Source organism: Alosa sapidissima, chromosome 15 (genome assembly GCF_018492685.1).
Source record: "Alosa sapidissima isolate fAloSap1 chromosome 15, fAloSap1.pri, whole genome shotgun sequence".
In the NCBI taxonomy this organism is placed as follows: domain Eukaryota; kingdom Metazoa; phylum Chordata; class Actinopteri; order Clupeiformes; family Clupeidae; genus Alosa; species Alosa sapidissima.
In genome coordinates, this window is record NC_055971.1 from 9,002,090 (window position 1) to 9,024,970 (window position 22,881).

The 22,881-nt window shown below is 46.2% G+C and overlaps 2 protein-coding genes across 5 annotated transcripts in view; one reads left to right on the top strand and one right to left on the bottom strand.

The window, feature by feature from the left end:
• Nucleotides 1–3,621, bottom strand: part of brip1 (BRCA1 interacting helicase 1) — a 76,154-nt gene extending 72,533 nt beyond the window's left edge. For all 4 annotated transcript variants that reach the window (XR_006022728.1, XM_042062854.1, XM_042062853.1 and 1 more), the window contains exons 1-4: nucleotides 3,473–3,621; nucleotides 2,455–2,557; nucleotides 2,153–2,264; nucleotides 1,475–1,675 (exon numbers count right to left, since the gene is read on the bottom strand). Coding sequence is in view for 3 of the 4 variants with exons in the window: in XM_042062854.1 (XP_041918788.1) it covers nucleotides 1,475–1,675; nucleotides 2,153–2,264; nucleotides 2,455–2,550 (409 nt within the window). In the remaining variant the exon portion in view is untranslated. The remainder of the gene's footprint in view (nucleotides 1–1,474; nucleotides 1,676–2,152; nucleotides 2,265–2,454; nucleotides 2,558–3,472) is intronic.
• Nucleotides 3,622–4,065: 444 nt separating this feature from the next.
• Nucleotides 4,066–22,881, top strand: part of LOC121683286 (acetyl-CoA carboxylase-like) — a 76,496-nt gene continuing 57,680 nt past the window's right edge. Inside the window, exons 1-27 of the mRNA XM_042062856.1 lie at nucleotides 4,066–5,270; nucleotides 6,385–6,517; nucleotides 6,726–6,864; nucleotides 7,153–7,262; nucleotides 7,362–7,443; nucleotides 7,554–7,652; nucleotides 7,757–7,863; nucleotides 7,998–8,108; nucleotides 8,411–8,620; nucleotides 8,886–9,056; nucleotides 9,739–9,900; nucleotides 10,011–10,174; nucleotides 10,696–10,846; nucleotides 11,135–11,238; nucleotides 11,869–12,104; nucleotides 12,575–12,726; nucleotides 12,970–13,104; nucleotides 13,292–13,438; nucleotides 13,930–14,118; nucleotides 14,365–14,465; nucleotides 14,745–14,833; nucleotides 16,097–16,221; nucleotides 17,895–18,008; nucleotides 19,850–19,963; nucleotides 20,190–20,279; nucleotides 20,478–20,596; nucleotides 22,543–22,653. Of these exons, the coding sequence (XP_041918790.1) occupies nucleotides 5,038–5,270; nucleotides 6,385–6,517; nucleotides 6,726–6,864; nucleotides 7,153–7,262; nucleotides 7,362–7,443; nucleotides 7,554–7,652; nucleotides 7,757–7,863; nucleotides 7,998–8,108; nucleotides 8,411–8,620; nucleotides 8,886–9,056; nucleotides 9,739–9,900; nucleotides 10,011–10,174; nucleotides 10,696–10,846; nucleotides 11,135–11,238; nucleotides 11,869–12,104; nucleotides 12,575–12,726; nucleotides 12,970–13,104; nucleotides 13,292–13,438; nucleotides 13,930–14,118; nucleotides 14,365–14,465; nucleotides 14,745–14,833; nucleotides 16,097–16,221; nucleotides 17,895–18,008; nucleotides 19,850–19,963; nucleotides 20,190–20,279; nucleotides 20,478–20,596; nucleotides 22,543–22,653 (3,698 nt within the window). The 5' untranslated portion in view covers nucleotides 4,066–5,037. The remainder of the gene's footprint in view (nucleotides 5,271–6,384; nucleotides 6,518–6,725; nucleotides 6,865–7,152; nucleotides 7,263–7,361; nucleotides 7,444–7,553; nucleotides 7,653–7,756; nucleotides 7,864–7,997; nucleotides 8,109–8,410; nucleotides 8,621–8,885; nucleotides 9,057–9,738; nucleotides 9,901–10,010; nucleotides 10,175–10,695; nucleotides 10,847–11,134; nucleotides 11,239–11,868; nucleotides 12,105–12,574; nucleotides 12,727–12,969; nucleotides 13,105–13,291; nucleotides 13,439–13,929; nucleotides 14,119–14,364; nucleotides 14,466–14,744; nucleotides 14,834–16,096; nucleotides 16,222–17,894; nucleotides 18,009–19,849; nucleotides 19,964–20,189; nucleotides 20,280–20,477; nucleotides 20,597–22,542; nucleotides 22,654–22,881) is intronic.

Here is a 22,881-nt window from a genome sequence, read left to right on the forward strand (position 1 = left end):
GGGTTTTATCCGATACCGGTGCTAAATCGATACTTTTAAAACGGTTCCGGTGCCGAAACGGTGCCTGAACCGGTACTTTGTTTTTAAATTAAAATGGTCTAAAGCATGAATTGCTTTTTTGTATTGATAAGACAAATTTGAACATGAAATTGAACTGTTATATTCAATTTACTATCAATATCTCATTGCTCCTACGCATAATACATTTAAATGTTAAAACAGCTTGCCATGGATGCACACAATGGTAAGCTCTGCTTTGAAGTTTACCCAGTGTAGGCGGTTTGCCATAAGGTATGTTAAAACCGCTTGCCATAGAACTGACAGGTCATGGACAATGGCATTTGCAAGCAAGCTAATCTAACAAAGACTGCTTTCCAGTTAATTCATTTCAGTGTGTTCCCAAATGCTTAAAGAAATTTCATGTCTTCCCCCATAACACACAATAGTTTTGAACATGTAAGGCTACATTATGTCGGTGTTGAAGTGTTTAGATTACCAGCGCTAGTAGGCCTAGGCATTTCAACAGCAACTATGGCTATGCGCTAACACCAGCTGAGTTAATTAGCGATAACATACGGAGAATCTCGGAGATGGTTCCAGTAGCCTCTTTGACAGCTCAGTGACATCAGGTATGTAACCTACATATTTATGTTTTTGCTAACTTTTAACATGATCTTCATATTCATTGTGATGCTATATGCACAAGAAAGATCAATATCATGCCATTATGTTGTTTAGAACACAATGTGAAAACTCCAACTATTTCACCTTACAACTTTGCCGAACATTTCAAATAAATGACAGTTAGCGCATTAGCAAGGATATTGTGTAAGGTATACTGTTGATGTTGTTTCATAGCCTTTTGCTTGTGTGTAGTTAGGCCCAATATGCTAGATTTTGACAGAAGCTCGTGATATGGGCTCATGCAAGCTGTCAAATACTGTCCACTCGCCTATGTGATGCACCCCTCTGGTTTATACATCCAGTGTTTGTTAGCTAACTGTAGCCTATCTGGGTGTGTTGCTATCAGAGCAAGACGTTAGAGATGGCGCATGGCATGCAGTGGTGCCTCCTATAAAAAAATTAATTAAAAAAAACAACGCGATTTAAGCACCGAAATGGGGCACCGAAATCCACGTTGTTATTCGATGCAGTTACTACCGTTTGCGTCGGCACCGGTGCCATATTAGAACCGTGTTTCGGTGCCCAACCCTAGTGGAAATGCAGTTTGTATTCATGTACTTTTGCAAGTGAATTTCAAACTGCTACAACAATTCCTTGATATTTCATGACTTGTCCCTAAAAATTATACAATTCCCTGGCTTTCCATGTCTGGAATAGACTTTCAAAAATTCCCTGATATTCCAGAAATTCCATGACCCGTGGGAACCCTGTAAACTGCATTGAAACAGACTTATTGACTTACAGCGCATCAAGCATCTCTTTCAACTTCCACATCATTTGGGCACAGTACCTTTCCCTGCTGAATGCGAACTACATGCAGCTGCTTCTGTGTCTGGGCCTGTGAGGTCCACTATAACCTGGTTCGTTGGCGATGTGTTGGTGGGAGTGGTGGTCCTGGCTGACCTGCTATGACAGGCACACTGGCAAGGTGTGGTAACGTCTGGCTTCTTACAGCCATCAGAGGGGCTTCCACTGATCTTCTCAACCTTTGCTGTGGACATGCGACACACAACATTAACATTATACAGAGCTAATTAACATTATACCGAACAACACAGGACTGGAGATGTAAATAAAAGGACATTTCATATAATAAAGCAAACTACTAATAATGCAACCTGTTGATAATTTATTTGAAACTCCACCTGCCCAACTAGCACTGATAATATTTTGTTAAGATGATAGCTGACATCATTTGATAAAATTAGCAATGTCAGGCTGTGAAGGCTTCTTCTTACATCAGGGCCGGATATTCCATCCTGGACTAACAGACCTACCTATAGTGCATAACTTGTACGGCTAGCTGTAACGACAGGTGTGGTTAGGTCCTCAAAAACAAGCAGATTGTGGCAAAGTGTTGGTTTAAAGGGAGCTTCCTAAATACCGTAACCACTTAAGTGTCTAAAAAGCCAACAGAATCCACTGAGCAGCACTTGAAGCTGCTGGTGTATGGGTGAGTGAAGCCTACCATACTGCGCCTGCTGCCACGCAAGCGCAGAGCACAGCAGTGCCAGGCTCTTCCCACTCCCTGTCGGGCTCTCCAGGAGACAGTGCTGTCCATGGTTCAGACCACGGACAATCTGCAAAGAGAGTCAATCAGTGCACAATCAGTAGAAATGGTGGTAGTCACGCAGAGAAGCTGGACACGCTAGAGGTGACGCTATTCAGACTACTGAAGTGATTGTCCATACTTTACCTTGACTGCATTCTAAAGTGTTTGACAGCTCTGCATATGAATAGGTGATGCTTATTGCACTTTAGTACACTCACCGAGTTCATCATGGCCAGCTGGGACGGATAGGCCTTGCAGGGGAAATTAATCTTCACCCCGCCTATGGTGTACTCCACAGCTGAAGAAGTGGCCATGATTGCCCTGACAAAGAAATCACCTTGTAAAGATTACAAACTGAAATTGTGTACATTACGGTACATTTTCCCCTCTGGGTATTTCAGCATTGGTAATTTATTTCTTCACAACAAACCTGGAAGATACTTTATATTTTGGGAACATTTCATCCCGTATTCAGGGGAACCAATGGGGTACTAACGAGGGAACAAGATAGCCCCCCAAAACTTGGGAAGATGTTTTGGTATATACATGATGGTAGTCATGAAGTGAACGATGAAACGTTACAGTGAGTCTGTTTTGTTGCAGCTGACATAGCTTATGTCTGTCTCAGTTGGCACAAGGATGACATTACCTAACGTCAGACTTTAGACATTCAGTAGGTCAAATAGGGGCATGCCTTATCAGTAATCTTAAAAGTTATTTCTGGCCGGTCTGAAGCACCAGCTGAACATGCCTGGGCATGGTAATGTCAGGATATTTCAGTTATTTAGCTAGCCTTGTCCAAAGTTCGTCTGGGTTTTCCAGGCTATTATTTAGCTGTAGTTAGCGAATGAGGTAGGACCAAGATGGTGTTAAATTGTCATATTCGTCAGCTAGCAGGTTAATCAAACTTGATGTCAGAGAGCAAAATATCTAGATAACGTTAGGAAAACTAACCAAAAGACCATCTAAATAGGAGATTAAAAGCTGATAACGTAAATGACTTATTAGACATCAATTCTGGGTAAGTTCATCTGCTGTCTTTACACCTAAGTTAAGCTCGTGCTACCGAGACAATTTAGCTAACGTTACATGATATTAGATAGCTCCTAAATTATGTTGCTGGAATTAGCTAATAGGCTAAGCTAGGTAGATAACGCTGGCAAACGTCACTACGGCTACGAATGGAAGCTGATTGCTTTGAAATATACACACAGTCGCGCTCGACAGTCTGTTTACCTTTGTATATGTGAAGGGAAGAATGAAGGAAGCTTATATGATATAACACCATAAAAACGCCATCATTGTCCGCGGTTTTGGTTACATGCTCCTATGTCTACTGCCTAGTTTACCAACACAAATTCCCGCCTTGCTAGGAAAATGCATGAACCAATCGGAGTGCACGTAATGTAAGCGTGAGGAAATATCCCACCAATTAGGACCAGCCTTAATATTAACTTAGATCTTTGATCTATTTTATTTGATCGATCTAATACAGTTGATCTGGTGCAAAGCAAAATAGAATGGCTGCCTTTATAGTGTTAGTATTAGTAAAAATCAATCAGGCGTGGGCAACTAAATGCGGGCAATACGAATTACAAGCCGACTTATTTAAATACTCCTTCAAGTTTACACAATGTAGTTGGCATACCTAAGACTAAGTCACATCAATTTACACATAGCTAGGCCTACTATATAAACGGAATATCTGATTCTGAATATTGCTTCCTTCCATCAGCTGAGCAGAGGACAGAGTCCGAGGAGGACACATCTCCCCAGGAAAGGTTTGACACGTTGTACCAGACCCTATTATTGCCCAATCAGTATACAAGTCGAGCTTTCCCAAGAGGCTGTAGGAGGGTCAAGGTCCAAAAGATACCACCCACTGTAGCCTACATGATGGCACTGTGCGTCTGACTGCAGTATGTAGCAAGAATGTTCGCAAAGTTTTCGTAAAATCCTAATCTCTCGTGGCTTGTCTCTCGCATGCGTTGGTTACATGCATGGAGGTTGCCTACATACTTCCCAACAACTACGACCTAAAACCGCCTTGCCTTTGAATACGGGGGCCATGGAACAATTAGCCTACCACTTTCTTTAACGGCGAACTATGACACCACAGGGCTAGACACATTTCATAACAGACGGTCATAGTTTGCCAGTTTTTTTTCTGTCCCACGATTCGCTTGGAATTGATGTAGGCCTACTGTAGCAAGACAGTCCTTGTAATTAAAGAGGTTCATAGGCAAGTAGGCCTACGTGATCGACGTTTCTATGATACATACGCCCGAAAACCTAAAAGTTTCGGAGTAAATGTTCCTTAAATGTGACTGATATTGTTTACTGGGGTAGCCACCCCTTACCTTTTGAAGGCAGTCCACAAATTATTGTAGCCTACAATTTGTTATGTTTGGATATACGTTCACTGAGTGCCTTTAGTTTTATGTTTCACTTGTAACCAATTATGGATTCATCATCAGTGTTTGTGAAAGTGTAACAATGTTTGATAGTGTAACAGTGTTGGCTGTTTCTAGCTCTGTGAATGCATGACTTGCACTTTAACACACACAATCTCTTAGTGCTGCCAGTTCCAGACAGGGTCATGGTCAGCTGGTTTGTGAAACCATTATGGTGCAATTATTAAACATTACACCAAGGGAAACTAGGGAGATATAGTCTTTTCTCCTGCCAGTTCTGCTCTGAAGAGAATGTGAATTTACTCCACCACCATTTTTACCAAGTGTCGTTGCCGTCAGATCTGTGAGTAACGCAATAACCTTCTTTCCTGTCTGCGTTGTTCAGCAATGACAGATCTCTCTCCAGCAATGACAGATCAAGTGAGCGGGGAGGGGTCCTCAGTGGATCCTCAGTGTGTCCTTTCAGGGGAAGTACTTAAGGACGAGAGCATAGGCCCAGCAGACCTGCTGATGGACATGAGAGAAAGGTCCTTGTCTCCAACACCATCCTCCTCAAACAGCTCTGACAGTTTGTCTGAACTTGGCTTTGATACCACTGAGTGGCCGTTACCAAACTCAAGGTGTGTGTGTGTGTGTATATGTAGTTTTTTCTTCTTTAATTATTATGAGTGGTTTAATGTTCCTTGAGCTCCCTATAATTTTGCCTATGTTTTTTCCCTAATGTACTTTTAATTATAAATATTATAGAGTAGGCCTATGTTTGTATTCACCTCATCCTTGAATCTATACTTTTCATTGGCCTATCTGTTACAAAACATTATCACCACCAATTATCTGCAGAAGAGGAAGAACTGCAAAATATTTAACTAGATAGATACTTTATTGATTGATTATTGGGGTATATTGGGATTTTGCATTTATAACTGATGCAAGTAGCTAAGATGTGGTGATACAGTTCCTGTTGGCCTCCTGACCTGAATAGATAGATCCACTCACACACGGTGTCCCACTCACTCACGAGTGAGAAAGTACATTTGTTCAGCATGGGTTAAAAAAAAAGATTTTAAGCAAGTTCCTACTTATTGCAGCCTCACGTCATCGTCTGCATTGACCTGGCAATCTGGTCTTACTCGCTTACCAGGTTACCTGCCCTGTCTTTGTACCATAATGCAATGCAATGCTTCTCGGGATAGTCAAGGCATCTGGCCAAACAGGAGAAGTGATTTGAGTTCCACCCCTCTTAGAGATGTGGGGGAGCCCTCCTCCTCCTCAAATCTCTGCATGCTCACTGGCTCTTGAGCCGGGAAGGAGGGGTGTGAAGCAAGCCTTGGTGAAGGGAGGGTTTCGGTGGTTGTAAGTTTCTCTCGGACATGCTTGTGAAATGTTGATGTTGAAATGGAGGCACAAGAGGCAAATCCATTTTCTGATCCTTTCTATGACTCCTCAGAATGGTAAATTAAACAGTGTAACATATCAAACTTTTCTGACTGCTCTAAAAAAACACATGGATTGAAATTGTTATTGGATTGAATCCAAAATTTGTAATGGGTCTGTAAATGTTTCTCAATTTTCAGTTTGATCAATCTGTGTATTGCTACTTACACCCATACTAACAATCAACGTTTGACTGGTGCTAATGACCCCTAAACAGAATGGCCATTACTTTTTTTCAGTGTGTGTGTGTGTGTGTGAGTGTGTAAATCTGCTAAATGGGTTTGTGCTCACTCTCCCTAGGCAAGGCATGACAGGTCTGCATCTGGTCAAGCTGGGCAGAGACCGCCAGCGCATGGACCTGCAAAGAGACTTCACAGTGGCCTCTCCCGCCGAGTTTGTCACACGCTTTGGAGGCAACAAAGTCATTGAAAAGGCAAGGCCAGGGCAAGACACAGACGGAGTGAGAGAGAGAGACAATAGTGCCGTGTGGGCACCTAAGGAATGAGGTCACTTTAGCATTCTGTGCCTTATGGTTCTTTTTTCTCTCTTTCAACTTTGTCTGCAGTTTGTTGGCAGCTGATGTGGTTAGATAACCAGATGCTAAACCTTGCTATTGATTTCTGCTCACACGGCAATTTCAGGTGCTCATTGCCAACAATGGGATTGCGGCCGTGAAGTGCATGCGTTCAATCCGTCGATGGTCCTATGAAATGTTCCGGAATGAGCGTGCCATCCGATTTGTTGTCATGGTTACCCCGGAGGATCTGAAGGCTAACGCTGGTGAGGACATGAGAGGGTGAAAGAAGCAGTATCATGTCTTGCAGATAGTGTCGCCTCACCTTGGAGGTCTCTTTCAAACTAGTGTGAATAGGGATCGATATATGGTTACATCAGTCAGTTCTGATCAACATTCCAATCCTCTTCTTTTTTATTAATATGATTTTGTGTTAGAAAGTTTGCCGTAAAAGTTTTGATTGGTTATATGTTGAACATTACTTGTAAATAAAGAAGACAGTGTTTTTTTTTTTTTGTGCATGAATTCTCACTGTCAGATTTGCTTGTTTGCAGAATACATCAGGATGGCTGACCACTATGTGCCCGTGCCTGGAGGGGCCAATAATAATAATTATGCCAATGTGGAGCTCATTTTGGACATAGCGAAGCGTATACCAGTCCAGGTAAAAGTCTAGTACACTGAAGCCGCTAGAAACATCCATAATATGTTGCTGTTTTGTTTGGTCCTCAGTGAACAGTGTGTGCTCTGTGTGTTTCCCTAGGCTGTATGGGCTGGCTGGGGTCACGCCTCCGAGAATCCTAAACTTCCAGAGCTGCTCAGCAAGAATGACATTGCCTTCATGGGTGAGATATACACATAGCACTTTCGTGTCTGCGCAGACAGCTTGTCTTCCCGTATAAGCTATGGGGATCCTTTCTAAACGACACTAATGGCACTTCCTGCTCTCATTCAGGTCCTCCCAGTCAGGCCATGTGGGCACTGGGAGATAAGATTGCTTCATCCATAGTGGCACAGACTGCTGGCATCCCGACTCTCCCATGGAGTGGAACAGGTTTGACTACACCTCGAAAAAGCTTGTAGACACACTAGCTGTGATTTGGTATTCTGGTTTACCACATACTTACTGTTTATCCCAACCCGCCATTCCAATCATAGGTTTAACCGTGGAGTGGTCGGAGAGTGACCAGAAGAACAAGGTCATCACTGTGCCGTCTGATCTCTATGAGCAGGCATGTGTCCCGGACGTGGAAGAAGGCTTGAAGGTAAAGTTAGAACAGTTGCTTACAATATGTAACCAGACACATTGTTTGTGTGTTGTTGTTTCTACAAATCAACCTGTCATAACAGAACACCTGGACAGAACGGTTTTGTCATTCCTGTTTCTTGACTCCCTAAGGCAGCAGAGAAAGTCGGCTACCCTGTTATGGTGAAGGCGTCCGAAGGGGGTGGAGGCAAGGGTATCCGCAAGGTCAACAGTGCCGAGGACTTCCCTAACCTCTACAGACAGGTATGGATTGTCCTCCTGGCTGAGCAAATCACATCTGAAGTGGAGTCTTGTAGTGGTTGTATTATGGTGTCGATAACCCCCAACCCTGACTTTTGCCATGTGTATATTACTTTGAAATATGGGTCAAAAACACCTTCATTTTAGTTGATACACATTTGTTGCTAATACATTACATTAGAAATCAAGTACCGATGATTGATGGTAAATCACGTGCGTTGCATCTCAATTGTGTGCTTGAGCTGTGACATTTGCCAAAGGAGTTGGCTGTCCTTGTGCCCATGTTTTACTTGTCACACACTTAGGTCCAGACCGAGGTCCCTGGTTCGCCCATCTTTGTCATGCAGTTGGCCAAACAGTCTCGCCATCTGGAGGTGCAGCTTTTGGCAGATCAGTATGGCAACGCCATCTCGCTCTTCGGCCGTGACTGCTCTGTGCAACGGCGACACCAGAAGATCATAGAGGAGGCTCCGGCCACCATCGCTACATCAGATGTTTTTGAACAAATGGAGAAGGTACAGTATGGGCCTGCTTTACTCATCCATCTGTCAGTTGAACCTTGTACTGGATCTTCACAGTGAAAACATTGTAACAAAACAAGGGCTTACCCCTTCATTTTGGATTTTCGCAATAAGAAAAGTTAACAAAACAAATGGTCCTTATGTGTAGGACTTGTCTCTATGTTCTTGGAGGGCCTCAGTCTGTTGAATCTACAATAGAGCTTCTCATTTTTTTTCTGAATGTTTGTTGGAATACTGTGGCATTTGTTTTGTCTCTCAGTGTGCTGTGACATTGGCCAAGATGGTGGGGTACGTAAGTGCAGGCACAGTGGAGTACCTCTACGGCCAAGACGGCAACTTTCACTTCCTGGAGCTCAACCCCCGCCTGCAGGTGGAGCACCCCTGCACCGAGATGGTCGCCGATGTCAACTTGCCCGCTGCCCAGCTTCAGGCAAGTGCTTACCCCCCTCTCTCTCTCTCTCTCGTGCTGCGGGAGGCAAATATTTAGCGTGCAGGGGTAATGTGGAGGAAGGGTGGTCTAAACGAGCATCTGGTACCACTGTTTCCCCTGAGAAGCAATGTCCACGGCATCACGCTGGCAGGTTGGTTGTCACGGTAACCCAAAGGCTGGAAGGCACGGGTGACAGGACGGGAAACAGTGTGACACATCGGTGCCATGTGACCGTGCCATGTGGATTCGTCCATAGTCAGTCCTTGAAGAATCCTTATTTGTTATTGTCTTATAGCCCTGATGCATCATGCTTTTTTTAATTAGATGGCATAGCATTTGGGCCACCTGGTCTGATAATGAATATGACAGGATTATACTGAAGAGCCATGCTAAATCTATTATTATGCCGCTGATCCTTTCCCATACTCGGTGATGTAATTGCACCTTGAAAGTGTTCCCTTAATCCCAGGATTAACAACATTAACATGCTGGAGGGGAAAGTAAACCTCATTTCCAAATGCCTGAATGCTGTTTCAGCGGCAGCGATGCCGGTGTTCTGCCTCTGTGATCTCCCGTCAACAGGCCCTACACCAGCCTGCAAATGTCATTGTAATCTAGAAGGCTACTTTGAGAGGAGGCATGGATCACAGTGACCATGTTGTTTGTTCTTTGTGATGAGCAGATTGCCATGGGCATCCCCCTGAATCGAATCAAGGACATCCGCATGATGTACGGGGCACAGCCTTGGGGAGACTCGCCCGTCGACTTTGAAGGCTTGTCCTCGCTACCCTGTCCCCGTGGCCATGTCATTGCCACTCGCATCACCAGCGAGAACCCGGACGAGGTGAGTGGGATGACCTCCAGGATCCCAGGATGCTCGTCTTCCTCAAAGTCCTTTCTTTTATCTTGCAGTCCTGGAGGTGCTTCAATGGCTTTTTTGTGTGTCTGTTGAAGGGGTTCAAGCCCAGCTCAGGGACGGTCCAGGAGCTGAACTTCCGCAGCAGTAAGAACGTGTGGGGCTACTTCAGTGTGGCGGCCACTGGGGGGCTGCATGAGTTTGCTGACTCGCAGTTCGGCCACTGCTTCTCCTGGGGAGAGAATCGAGAAGAGGCCATCTCGTAAGTACAACATAACAACATCTACAGTACCACCGCTGTCCATACATGATTTGGATTTGGACCATTTGCAACATAAGAAATTATATTTCATTCATTCAATTCTATTCAAATACTTTCTATTTCTGAATTCTATTTCATTCAATTCTATTCAAATACTGACATCCCTACTCAGTTGTTACATAAATACACATAATCATGGGAAGTTGTGAGAAAATGTGAGACACAAATATTTACTTCAAACAGATGTGCACATTCACATTAGTATTGTTTTTAATTTATGGACAGATATGGCACCATGCACATTTACAATAGTTTTACTACCTTTTCCAATTCATTTTCCATCATCCTTGTATCCCAGCAATTCCAGTGTCGCACAAATGATATATCAGAAAAGGTTAATATGCAGAGCATACCATTAACGTCTGACATGGTTACTTCTATTCCTCTTAGTGTTGACCATGTTCAAGACCCTCTGGATTGTTTGTCACAGACTTATCTTGGCTGTTGTATGTCCTTGTCAGGAACATGGTGGTGGCTCTGAAGGAGCTGTCTATCCGTGGAGACTTCCGAACTACTGTGGAATACCTCATCAAACTACTGGAGACTGACAGCTTCCAGCACAATCGAATAGACACGGGCTGGCTGGACAGGCTCATCTCTGAGAAGATGCAGGTGAACACACAATACAATTCATCAATTGAATCACTATTAAGTGTGCATGTGTGTGTGCATGTGTGTGTCACATACCAGACTTTGCCTAATAAAACTATGCTTATTTATATAACAGAATTCATACACATCTGGTAATTCAAAGTGCTTAATGCCTTGTCAAGCCTTTGCCATAAAGTATAACTCCTAACCGTGTGTGTGTGTGTGTGTGTGTGTGTGTGTGTGTGTGTGTGTGTGTGTGTGTGTGTGTGTGTGTGTGTGTGTGTGTGTGTGTGTGTGTGTGTGTGGCAGGCTGAGCGTCCTGACACCATGCTGGGCGTGGTGAGTGGGGCGCTCCACGTGGCCGACTCCAGCCTGAAGAACAGCGTCTCGGCCTTCCTACATTCACTGGAAAGGTACGCTGGGCCTGATTTAACCAACACTGGTCCTGATTGAAATGGAACGATTATTTCACTTCCCTATTTCCCAAGCAGCAAGATTGTTTCTCAGAGAAGGGTTCTACATTAATGTGAACATTTGGGAACATTTGAGTTTATTTGCATGTATTTCGTGAATTGCCCTCTTGAACCACCTTGTTAGCAGGGGAATGAAGAGACGGGCGATCGGCCTGTAATGCCCAGCACTTTAAAATATGGAAATATGCTTTGGCCTATTATTGTTTCAGATGCATAGCTGCAGTGCAGTTCATTATGCTGGGTATGTTATTATGTATGTTTTAATGTAATTGCCAGTCAATTTAAGAGAGGTTCATAATGAGTGTTTATGTGAGTGCCTAAATGCATAAATGCATATATATTTGCTAAGGCTGACTGTTTCTATTTTTGCTTTTGTGTGTGTGTTTGTCATTGTGTGTGTGTGTGTGTGTGTGTATGTGTGTGTGTGCATGTGCACATGTGTGCATTCTTATGTGTGTGTGTGTGTGTGTGTGTGTGTGTGTGTACGTAAGTACGTGTGTGTGCATCTTTATGTGTGTGTTTGTGTGTGTGCGTGTGCGTGTTCCTCCCTCTCTCGTACTGTGTCCTTAGGGGTCAGGTTCTGCCCGCACACACGCTGTTGAACACAGTGGACGTGGAGCTGATCTACGAGGGCTCCAAGTATGTGCTGAAGGTGACGCGCCAGTCGTCCAGCTCCTACGTGGTGCTGATGAACGGCTCGTGCTCCGAGGTAGACGTGCACCGGCTTAGTGACGGAGGCCTGCTGCTCTCCTACGACGGGTCCAGCTACACCACCTACATGAAGGAAGAGGTGGACAGGTCAGTCAGTTCACTGAGTGGGATGAGACAAGTAGGAAAGGAATACACACACACACACACACACACCTACATGAAGGAGGAAGTGGACAGGTACAGTATGTACCACAGCAACCACAAATCAAAAACAGCAAGAAAATGTTTTTTTTTTTTCATGTCCCAAAATAGGTTAACAGTTTTTTTTGGAAAAAGGTTATCCATTCTATTTGGAATGTTTGATATGTTTGATAGACTCCAGCTGATATAGCATCCCTTTGATTCACGCTGGCCCAAGTGCTTAACAGGATTACAGCATGTGTGTGTGTGTGTGTGTGTGTGTGTGTGTGTGTGTGTGTGTGTGTGTGTGTTTGTGTGTGTTTGTTGGTTCTCTGACTGACCTGAAATCAGAGTGAAAGCACACATATATATTCTGTATACCTGAGCGACACAAGTCTCTGAGCAGCCGGCCCCTGCCGTGGGTCCCACTCCCCTGTCTCCGCAGGTACCCGCATCACCATTGATAACAAGACGTGTGTGTTCGAGAAGGAGAATGACCCGACGCTGCTGCGCTCGCCCTCCGCTGGGAAACTCTGCAAGTACATGGTGGAGGATGGAGGCCACATCAACACTGGACAGTGCTACGCTGAGATCGAGGTGAGGGCAGGGGGGGGCTATGTGTCAGTGTGTGCAGGTGTGTTTCACATTGTGTGTTCATTGTGTGTGTCTGTGTGTCTGTGTGTGTGGTTTATGGTCCTTGAGTCCCTGTGTTATATTTCCTCTCTGTGTGACAGTGTTTTGTGTTTTCTGTTTGTTTACATGGTTGTGTGAATATGTTTGTATGGACGCATTGTTCTGTGTTCCACCCACTTAATCATTTGTGTGTGATTATCGGCCCAGGTGATGAAGATGGTCATGTCCCTGAACACTACTGACCCCGGCCACATCTACTATGTCAAACGAGCTGGCGCCGTGCTGGAGCCGGGCTGTATCATCGCCCGACTGCAACTGGACGACCCCAGCCGGGTTCAACGGGTAAAAGCTGGCATTATGCATCTATTTATATGTGTGTGTGTGTGTGTTTGTGGAAGTGTTGCTGTGTGTGTGTGTGTGTGTGTGTGTGTGTGTGTGTGTGTGTGTGTGTGTGTGTCAGTGTGTGTGTGTATCTCTCTGTATCTCTCATGCCCTTGTGGCCCTGGTCTGGTGTCTGTGTGTCCCCCAGGCGGAGCTCTTCACGGGGACTCTCCCTCAGATCCAGTCGGCAGCCCTGCAGGGGGAGAAGCTGCACCGGGTCTTCCACCATACGCTAGACCACCTCTCCCACATCATGAACGGCTTCTGCCTGCCCGAGCCTTTCTTCAGCATCAGGGTGAGTGCACACACACACACACACACACACACACACACACACACACACACACACACACACACACAGACGGGTCACAGAGTGATCTATTCTGAAGAGTTATGTGTTTTTTAGTAGAGCTTTGCAGGGTAATGGTTGGTATTGAACATTTGAAGCAACAATCTATTGTGTAGCCAGTAGCCACACATCTTTGTCTTTGAATGTGTTGACTTATTTGTTTGTGTGGGTGTTTATATTTGTTTGTGTTTGTGTGTGTGTGTGTGTGTGTGTGTGTGTGATCTATATGTGTGTGTATCTTGTGAATGAAACCTATGTATGTGTTATATATGTATGGGTGATGTGTGTGTGTGTGTGTGTGTGTGTGTGTGTGTGTGTGTGTGTGTGTGTGTGATCTATATGTGTGTGTATCTTGTGAATGAAACGTATGTATGTGTTATATATGTATGGGTGATGTGTGTGTGTGTGTGTGTGTGTGTGTGTGTGTGTGTGTGCAGCTGCGTGAGTGGGTGGAGCGTCTGATGCGGCTGCTGCGCGACCCCTCGCTCCCGCTGCTGGAGCTGCAGGACATCATGACCAGCGTGTCGGGCCGCGTGCCCCCCGCCGTGGAGAAGGCCATACGCAGGGAGTTGGCGCAGTACGCCAGCAACATCACCTCTGTCCTCTGCCAATTCCCCAGCCAGCAGGTGCGCCCACTAACAAACCCCTACACACACACACACACACACACACACACACACACACACACACACACACAAACACAAACACAATCCCATCTCTCCACCAGGCTAGATATTTAATGGTGTTGACTAAGCGAAATTGCATGTTCACCCCCCCCCCCCCGCCACTCCGACGATTGTGTATTTATTATTTATTTATTTGTTTATTTATTTATTTATTTACTTGCTTACGTGTATCACCTCCTCGTGCAGATCGCCAATATTCTTGACAGCCACGCTGCCACCCTGAACAGGAAGTCCGAGCGCGAGGTCTTCTTCATGAACACACAGAGCATTGTACAGCTGGTGCAGAAGTGAGTGAAAATGCCTTTCCCACCCTCACATACACTACACACACCCACCCACACACACCTATTTCCCACACGTCGCAAACGGTTCACACGCCGCTAGCATGCGATGCTACTGTGACTTGTAATATGCAGACATAACACTGTAATATAGTGCATATTGTGGCCATGCACTATGGGATGTTGCCTAACTTGATGGGAGGTGTTAGTCTTGTGGATGAAAAGAAGTGAGGGATTAACTCACCGTACTAGAAGTATGTAACCAAATAAAGTGTGTGTGTTCAGATATCGCAGTGGGATCCGTGGGCACATGAAAGCAGTGGTTATGGACCTTCTAAGGCAGTACCTGAGTGTGGAGGTCAAGTTTCAGAATGGTGAGTGCTTCTCAACAGACATACTGTAAGTCCTGATGAAATATAATACATACCACACTATACTTTGGAATTGAGGGGTACTGGCAAGTTGATCTCTAATCTTTTCCTGTGGTGCAAGTTCAAGTACCAAACTGCAGTTCTGGTACTTGACCACATGATGGCAGTGTGATGCAGCTGTCTCCTTCCTGATCTGCCCTTTCTTTGTTCTCCTGCCAATATTTGTGGCGTTCTGTTTTTCACTCTGATTTCCAAGAGAGAGAGAGGCAGAAAAAAAAATGTATCCTCAGGTTAAAATAAATAGCCTTTCACAGTTAATTTAATTGACTTTTTTGCACATAATCGAGGTAATTCCGTCTCCACCGCCACCACAAACAACAATAACTGCAGTCCCGCAATTGGAAGTGGTGCTGATGTATAGCCGGCTGACATCCCTTCGTCAAAGTGCTCTTTTATTTGTTGAGGGGAACAACTATTTTTAAAAGGCAGGCTATAATAATTTGGTGTGCCCCCCCCTTCCCGGACTACACTCATTAAACTGTGCATTTCAAAATGGTGGCGCGTGAAGACAGCTGAGAGAGTCTGTCTGTCCGCCACATCACATCACCTGTCTGAGCTCCCAAGGCTAGTGTAGAACATAGGGTGACAGGGATGCGCGGAATCACGGTTGGTTGTTTTTTGCTGCTGTCTCTCTCTTACTCTCTCCTTATCTCTCTTCCTCCTTTCTCTCTCTCTCTCACCCGCTCTTCTCTTCTCTCCCACTGTCGCCTTTTTGCTCCCTATCTCTCTCTCTCTTTCTTTCTCTCTCTCTCTCTCTCTCTCTCTCTCTCTCTCTCTCTCTCTCTCGCTCTGTCTGTCTGTCTGTCTGTCTCCATCTCTCTCTCGTCTTCACTGCAGTGGCTGGGTGCTGCTGTGGCGTCTGAATGTAAATTGAGGTCATAGCCACGCTTTGTTTTGCACACCGCTCAGACTAACTTCTTAATCATCTGCCCCCTCCACACACACACACACACACACCCCACCAGCCGTCTGCCACTCACAGCTCTGGCCAAGGTGTTTTCTGCCAGTGCCCCCCCCCCCCACTACACACACACACACACACACACACACACACACACACACACACACACACACACACACACACACACACGCCCCACGCCCATCCCCTCCCTCCACCCGGCCCTGTTTGTGCGACCTGCGGCGACCCCTGCCGGGCTGGTTCCAGGTACCCCACGCTGACGTGTTTAATTGTGCCCCGTCCCCCAGGCAACTACGACAAGTGCGTGTTCACGCTGCGGGAGGAGAACAAGGGTGACCTGGCCAAGGTGCTCAACCTCATCTTCTCCCACGCGCAGGTGGCCAAGAAGAACCTGCTGGTCACCATGCTCATCGTGAGTATAGGCCCCGGCGCCACAGTCACCTTACACACGCAGGCATGCAGGCACGCACGCACGCACGCACGCCTGCGCACGCTCACAAACACACAGAGTCACAGCAAACACACATACAGTCACAAAACACACTTTTCCAGTGGGGGAGGGGGGAAAGGGTAAACAAGTGCATCTGTGTGTGTGAGAGAGTGTGTGTATGTGTGTATTTGTGAGAAAAACACAGTGTGAGCTATATCATTTGTCACCCCCATACACAAATACACTGTCACTGGGCCCAAATAGAATTTGGTACAGTCTGGCCACCTTTCGCATGTGCAGGACCCCTCCCCCCCCCTCCTCCTTTCTCTCTCTCTCTCTCTCTCTCTCTCTCTCTTTCTTTCTTTCTTTCTTTCTTTCTTTCTTTCTTTCTTTCTTTCTTTCTCTCTCTCTCTCTCTCTCTCTCTCTCTTTCTTTCTCTCTCTCTCTCTCTCTCTCTCTTTCTTTCTCTCTCTCTCTCTCTCTCTCTGGCCACGTCCACATAGCAGTGGTGGTAATTGAGAAGTAAAGTTGGCGGTGTACGGCTCCCTCTCCTCTTCTCTGAGCCCCCCCTACTCCACTCCCTCTCTGAGATGGTAAATAAGGCCGGGTGTGTGAGAATCTCATTACCGCGACACAAAGCGCCATTTCCTCTGAGGATTGAAGGGGTGTGTGTGTGTGTGTGTGTGGGTCTGTGTATGGGGGGGTGGGGTGTGTGTGTGTGTGTGTGTGTTTGTGTGTGTGTGTGTGTTGGTGGGGGGGGGGAGCAGTCTCAATCACAGCCTCGCTGATGGGGAGGGAGAGCGAGGCAGCTGGGCTCCCCAGCTCAGGCCTTCAATTTCCTTCACAGTCCAGCCACTCAAGTGTGTAATTACTATGGGGTGTCGTGAAGGTGCGATGCCTTCTCCTGGTAACACTCGGACCCCCCCACCCCACCATACACACGCACACACACACACACACACACACACACACTCTCAAATGCACACACACACTTACACGCTCACATACACTATTTCCCCCATACCATCCCCCTTCTTTCTTCCTTGCATCGACACACACCTCCATCAGCCCCATGATCTGCCCCAAGTGAGGACATCAGCTCCAAAATGGCCACCTGCCGAAATGAACCCCTCACACCTCCAGTTTCACCAGCTCCCTCCTTCTTCTGACCACCACCCCCCTACCCCTTCTGGCCGTCCATTCATGCCCCCCTCCTGAGAGAGGACCTGGGGGCTCCTTTTTACCATCCAAAGTCCCAAACACATCATATGAGACATTGATTGTCTTCTCTTGTTTTGCTTGAGGAGCATGCTCATTGGACAAGCCCCGCTGACATGTCTGTCACTATTAGACAGTCTTGTCTGAGAGAGAGCATACATGCCATTTTAATGAGATCCACTCAAAGCACTCAAAGCCTCCTGACAAATTACGACAACACTGTCTACAATAATCTCGTGCAAATTATCAAAATGAGTCCTACATTCATTTGATTTTCATATCCTTCATGACTAGGCCTACTGAATATCAAGTCTCACCTGCTTTGGAAAGGAGATACAGTAGATATACATGAGATTGATGTATTTGTTTTTATTCTCTCTCTCGCTCTCTTTCTGTCTGGTGTGTGTGTGTGTGTGTGTGTGTGTGTGTGTGTGTAGGACCAGCTCTGTGGCAGAGACCCCATACTGACCGATGAGCTAGTGGCCATCCTGACAGAACTCACACAACTCAGCAAGACCATCAATGCCAAAGTGGCCCTGCGCTCACGACAGGTGTGTGTGTGTGTGACCTCTTGCATTTTTTTTTTTACTCTAGGCTTTCTTTCTTTCTTTTTCTGCCCATGTCTTCCCTCCCTCTCTCCCTCTCTCTGTAGTGTGATGTAGTGAGAGGTCTATGTCCTCAGCTCCGTGTGGGCAGTGTTGGCTACTAGCTGTGTCACCTGATGTAGCTCCTCTGGCTTCTACCCCAGGCTCTCTGCTGCGCATTGCAGCATACTGCAGGCCAAAATGTGTCTGTGTATGTGAGTGTGTGAGTGAATGTGGTATGTGATTGTCAGTGTGGTGTGTATTGGTGTGTAGACCTACTGTGTGTGTGTGTGTGTGTGTGTGTGTGTGTGTGTGTGTGTGTGTGTGTGTGTGTGAGCCCTTCATTGAGCAAGTGTTTTATGTTTATGCATGTTTTACTGTGATTGTGGTCTGTTATTGTTTGTGGTATTGTTTGTCCCTCTCCCTCTTGCTCTCTATGTGTGTATGTGTGTGTGTATGTGTGCGTGTGAGTGCGTGCGTGCGTGTGCGTGTGCGTGTGCGTGTGTGTGTGCATGTGCGTGTGCGTGTGAGCGTGCGTGCGTGTGTGTGTGCTGCACATAAGTGAGTATAATAATTTGTGTTTGTTGTATAGAACTAAGTATGTTGTGTTAATGTGTGCACAAGACTGTGAGATTATATATGTCTGCATTATTGTGTGTGTGTGTGTGTGTGTGCGCGCACTAGAAACAGAGGCAGGGTGCTCTTTGTGGGTTCTGGGCCGGCCCGCTTTGAAGCTGTGCACTGACCGCACGGAGCCCTCCCAGCAGGAGGCAGTGGGCTACGCGCTTGTCATTTGTATACAGCTGTTTCTTTCATCTGGTCTCCCACCTTCTCTCTCTGTCTCACTCACACACACACACACACACACACACACACACACACACACACACACTTCCCTCCCCTACCTCGTCTGCCCTTTTCCTGAAGACTTCGGCGGCATTTACAGACAAAAGCGAGAGTGATTATTAGCTTGTAGATAAGAGAGGCAAAACACATAAACACAACCCCCCCCCCCCCCCCCACACACACACACACACACACACACCCCTCACACACCCCACACATCCCCACCCTCCAACTGCATTCCTGCTGCCATGCTGGGCCGGGCCACGCTTGGGGCAGACAGGACCGGAGGCGTTTTCTCGCAGCACACATCCCACTCTCTCGCTCACCGCCCCAGTCGGTCCAAACACACACACACACACACACACACACACACACACACACACACACACACACACACACACACACACACACACTAATGACTGAACAGAATGCAGGTGCTCTATGGCTCGTGTTAATTGCTGCTAATTGAAGCGGCACACTGCTTGTAAGTAATGGCGGCATGTGTAATAACACAAGAAAGGTGTCTCTGTATGTGTTTGTATGTTTGAAAGGAAATGTGTGTGTGTGTTTGCACGCATGTCTGTGCCCTGGTGTAATTGGTGGCTAATTGGAGGTCTCCAACTGCTCCTGTTTTCAAAGCCTCGCACAAGCTTGTTGTGAGAACGGAGGGGGTAAAAAAAAAAGAGAGGTTTTTTGCTGAAGGCTGCAGGTCATCCTCGTCCATCCTTCTCCGAGCGCGTCCTGGCTGCGTTTGGAGCGACGCACGCGCTCGGGGCCTTAACAGGTGCGTGCGCGCTGGCAGCTGCGGTGAGCGATCGCTCGCCGGGTCGAGGAGAGGAGAGAGTTTTGTCGCGAGCGTCATGCTGTTCGGCGGATTGGCTGCCGAATTTATGATGCATATCAAACAGCAAACAAACGCGGCTGGCAAATGTAACTCCCCCGCCGCTCCTCTCATTGCCTAGGTGCTGATTGCCTCGCACTTGCCCTCCTACGAGCTCCGGCACAACCAGGTGGAGTCCATCTTCCTGTCGGCGATCGACATGTACGGACACCAGTTCTGCATTGAGAACCTGCAGGTAACCTGGCCTAATGAAGGGGCCCAGAGGCTGATGCCCCCACTCTCTCCCGCACCTCATTTTTATGGCCAATTTCAGTTGCTCTATTTCTCTCGCAATTTCAAGCCCATTTGGGCAGTTCCCAGACTCACTCACTACCCCCCCCCCCCCCCCCCCCCCACACACACACACACACACACCCCTAAACACCATGTTAAATGAAAACATTGCTCCTCTTCTCTCCCAGAAACTGATTCTGTCAGAGACCTCCATATTCGATGTGCTCCCCAATTTCTTCTACCACAGCTATCAAGTGGTGAGAATGGCAGCCTTAGAGGTGAGTGTTTCACATCAGCCTCCTTTTCTGGCATATTGCAGGCATCTATGGCACACGCTTCCTGTAGTTTCAAAGTTAACTTCGCCCATAAAATGGACCATCATTGCTTAATGCTTTTTGTTTCGAAAGTGTGTTATTTGTGTTGTGTCCATTCCCCTGCTGGCCTAATGCTGGGCTGTTTCCCCCTCCCATACGCAGGTGTATGTCCGCAGGGCTTACATTGCCTATGAGCTCAACTGTATCCAGCACAAGCAGGAAGATGATGGCACCTGCATCGTGCAGTTCCAGCTAATGCTGCCTAGCACACACCCCAACAGGTATGGCCACACAAACAGCTCCGCCACAAATTCAGTACTGACGCAAAACCCAATGTTATCACCCAGATATTACCAAAGCTAACAGACAAACACACCACCAAATTATTAAACTATCAAGAAACTGCCAAAAATCAAATAGTTTTATTAAAAACAGAGGCAAACATGAAGTAGTTAATCTTTCGGTAAGATTTGTGTTGTAGCATTCCTGTTACATTCCAGGGCCTTCAGTGTGTCCATTCCTCATTGTAAAATTGTCATTTTTTTCTACTTTGAAACAGTTCAGCCAAATTTGTGGAAGCATTTAGCCTTTATAATGTTGTGTCGAATGCGCAGTACGACTAAAATTGTTCCAGGACACACTAAAACGCTCGCAAATCACTGCTATTACCATTGCTCTCCTCAGAATCTCTCAAATGGTTAATGAATTGGCACTTAAATAAATAAATAAAAAATAGAGGCTTTCTTAAATTGACTGTTAGATGGCAGTATTATGCTGATGGGAGCTCATTAATATAAGTTGATTTCTTTTTTAATGCAGTATCAGCAGGTGTGCCACTAAAAGAAATTGTTTGAGCCCACCAGCACAGTTAAGAGAAACTTCCATCAGTCCTATTATCTGCCACTGCGCAAGGAATAGCGAAAGATTTACACAGCGATTAGTCGGAGTTGTAATTTTTTTTTCCCTCACATAAAAATATGCTTGATTTCTAGCACCGAATTATTACCGCTTTTCAAGTGTGATTTATGCAACTGAAAAAAGTGGCATTCGTAATAAAGCAGAAGAAATTATTGTGCTGTGTTAATATTGGGGACTTGATTGAAATGGATATAGAGGCTCATGGAAATTGGACTGTAAATCACTGTGTTGTTCCAGCCATGCGTCCCACTTTGAATGGCGCCCGAGAGGTATTGACAGATAATGGCTTTCTCTTGTCCAAGATTGGTCATCACAGACCCCTTATTTTCATTACTCTCCCGTTTGCATTGTTCATCGCAGAATGAAGAGACATGATTTTCTTAAATGATTGTTTTCCACAGTACCCCCCCGGTCCTCCTTATAGCTCCACACCCATCACAGATCGACTGTTTGTCTGTGGTAGTTAGTTCCGTTCTTTTGACTGGTTTGTAGTTGTTTATTTTTCTTCTCTTTTTCAGTCACAGGATAAACAGCTTTTTTCACTGTCTTTGAAGTTAGCCATTTGGTTAAAACACAATATAGGCTTGCCTGCCATTTGGTTAAAACACAATATAGGCTTGCCTGCCATTTGGTTAAAACACAATATAGGCTTGCCTGCTGGAAAGGCATGCATCACTCATTTGATGCCCTGATGTCTGATACTGCCAATAGTAAGAAGGCTCCTCAGTATACAAGCAGTGGACTTGACTGTATTTCTCCTACTTTCTGATGGCACTTTTTCAGTGCCGTATGTCAGTCAGTTCAAATTCATATGCTGGTGTTGTCCTTCACCTTGAACTGCTGAATGTGGACAGGGAGCAGTTGTGAGGCTTTTCTTTTATATTGAGTTTTAATTTCCACATTCCTCATTTTCTGCAACGGATCAATAAGGAATGTGCCTTCAAAGTGCTGCATCGGACATCGTGTGAAGAATGCGGTTTGGGTTGAGTTGTCTTTTCTCGTGACAAAAGTGGTGAAATTCCTGATTTTGAGTGTGATTGCTGTTGTTATTGAGTGTAACCTCCCAGTGGGAAGTTGAAGGAGACCTTCTTTTATGCCCTTCAAAAATTCTTTCCAAACTATTGTGTGTGTGTGTGTGCGCGTGTGTGCGCATGTGTGTGCGTGTGTGTGTGTGCGCGAACGCATGTGCGTGTGTGTGCGCGTGTGCGTGTGTGTGTGTGTGTGTTTGTGTGAGTGCGAACGCATGTGTGTGTGTGCGTGTGTGTGTGTGTGTGTGTGCGTGTTTGTGTGTGTGTGTGTGTGTTCACAGGTCGATCTTGCCCACGGCCAGCATGAGTGACCTGGTGCTGGAGTCCTTCAGGCCGCCCTGTCAGCGCCGCGGAGCCATGGTGGCCTTCGGCTCCTTCCAGGACTTCAACAGGCAAGTCCCCCCCCCCCCACATCCCCTCTCCACCCCCCTACACACCACCCCTGTGCACCCCCCCCCCCCACACACCACCCCTGTGCACCCCCCTACACCGCCTACTACCGCACGCCTGCGGCACACATCGTACATCATACAGTGGGAGTGAGTCGCGACTTCAGCGGGGATCGCTGCTTTCAGCAGGCCCTGCTGGTGGGTGTGGGGATAGTAACCAGAGCTGCTGCT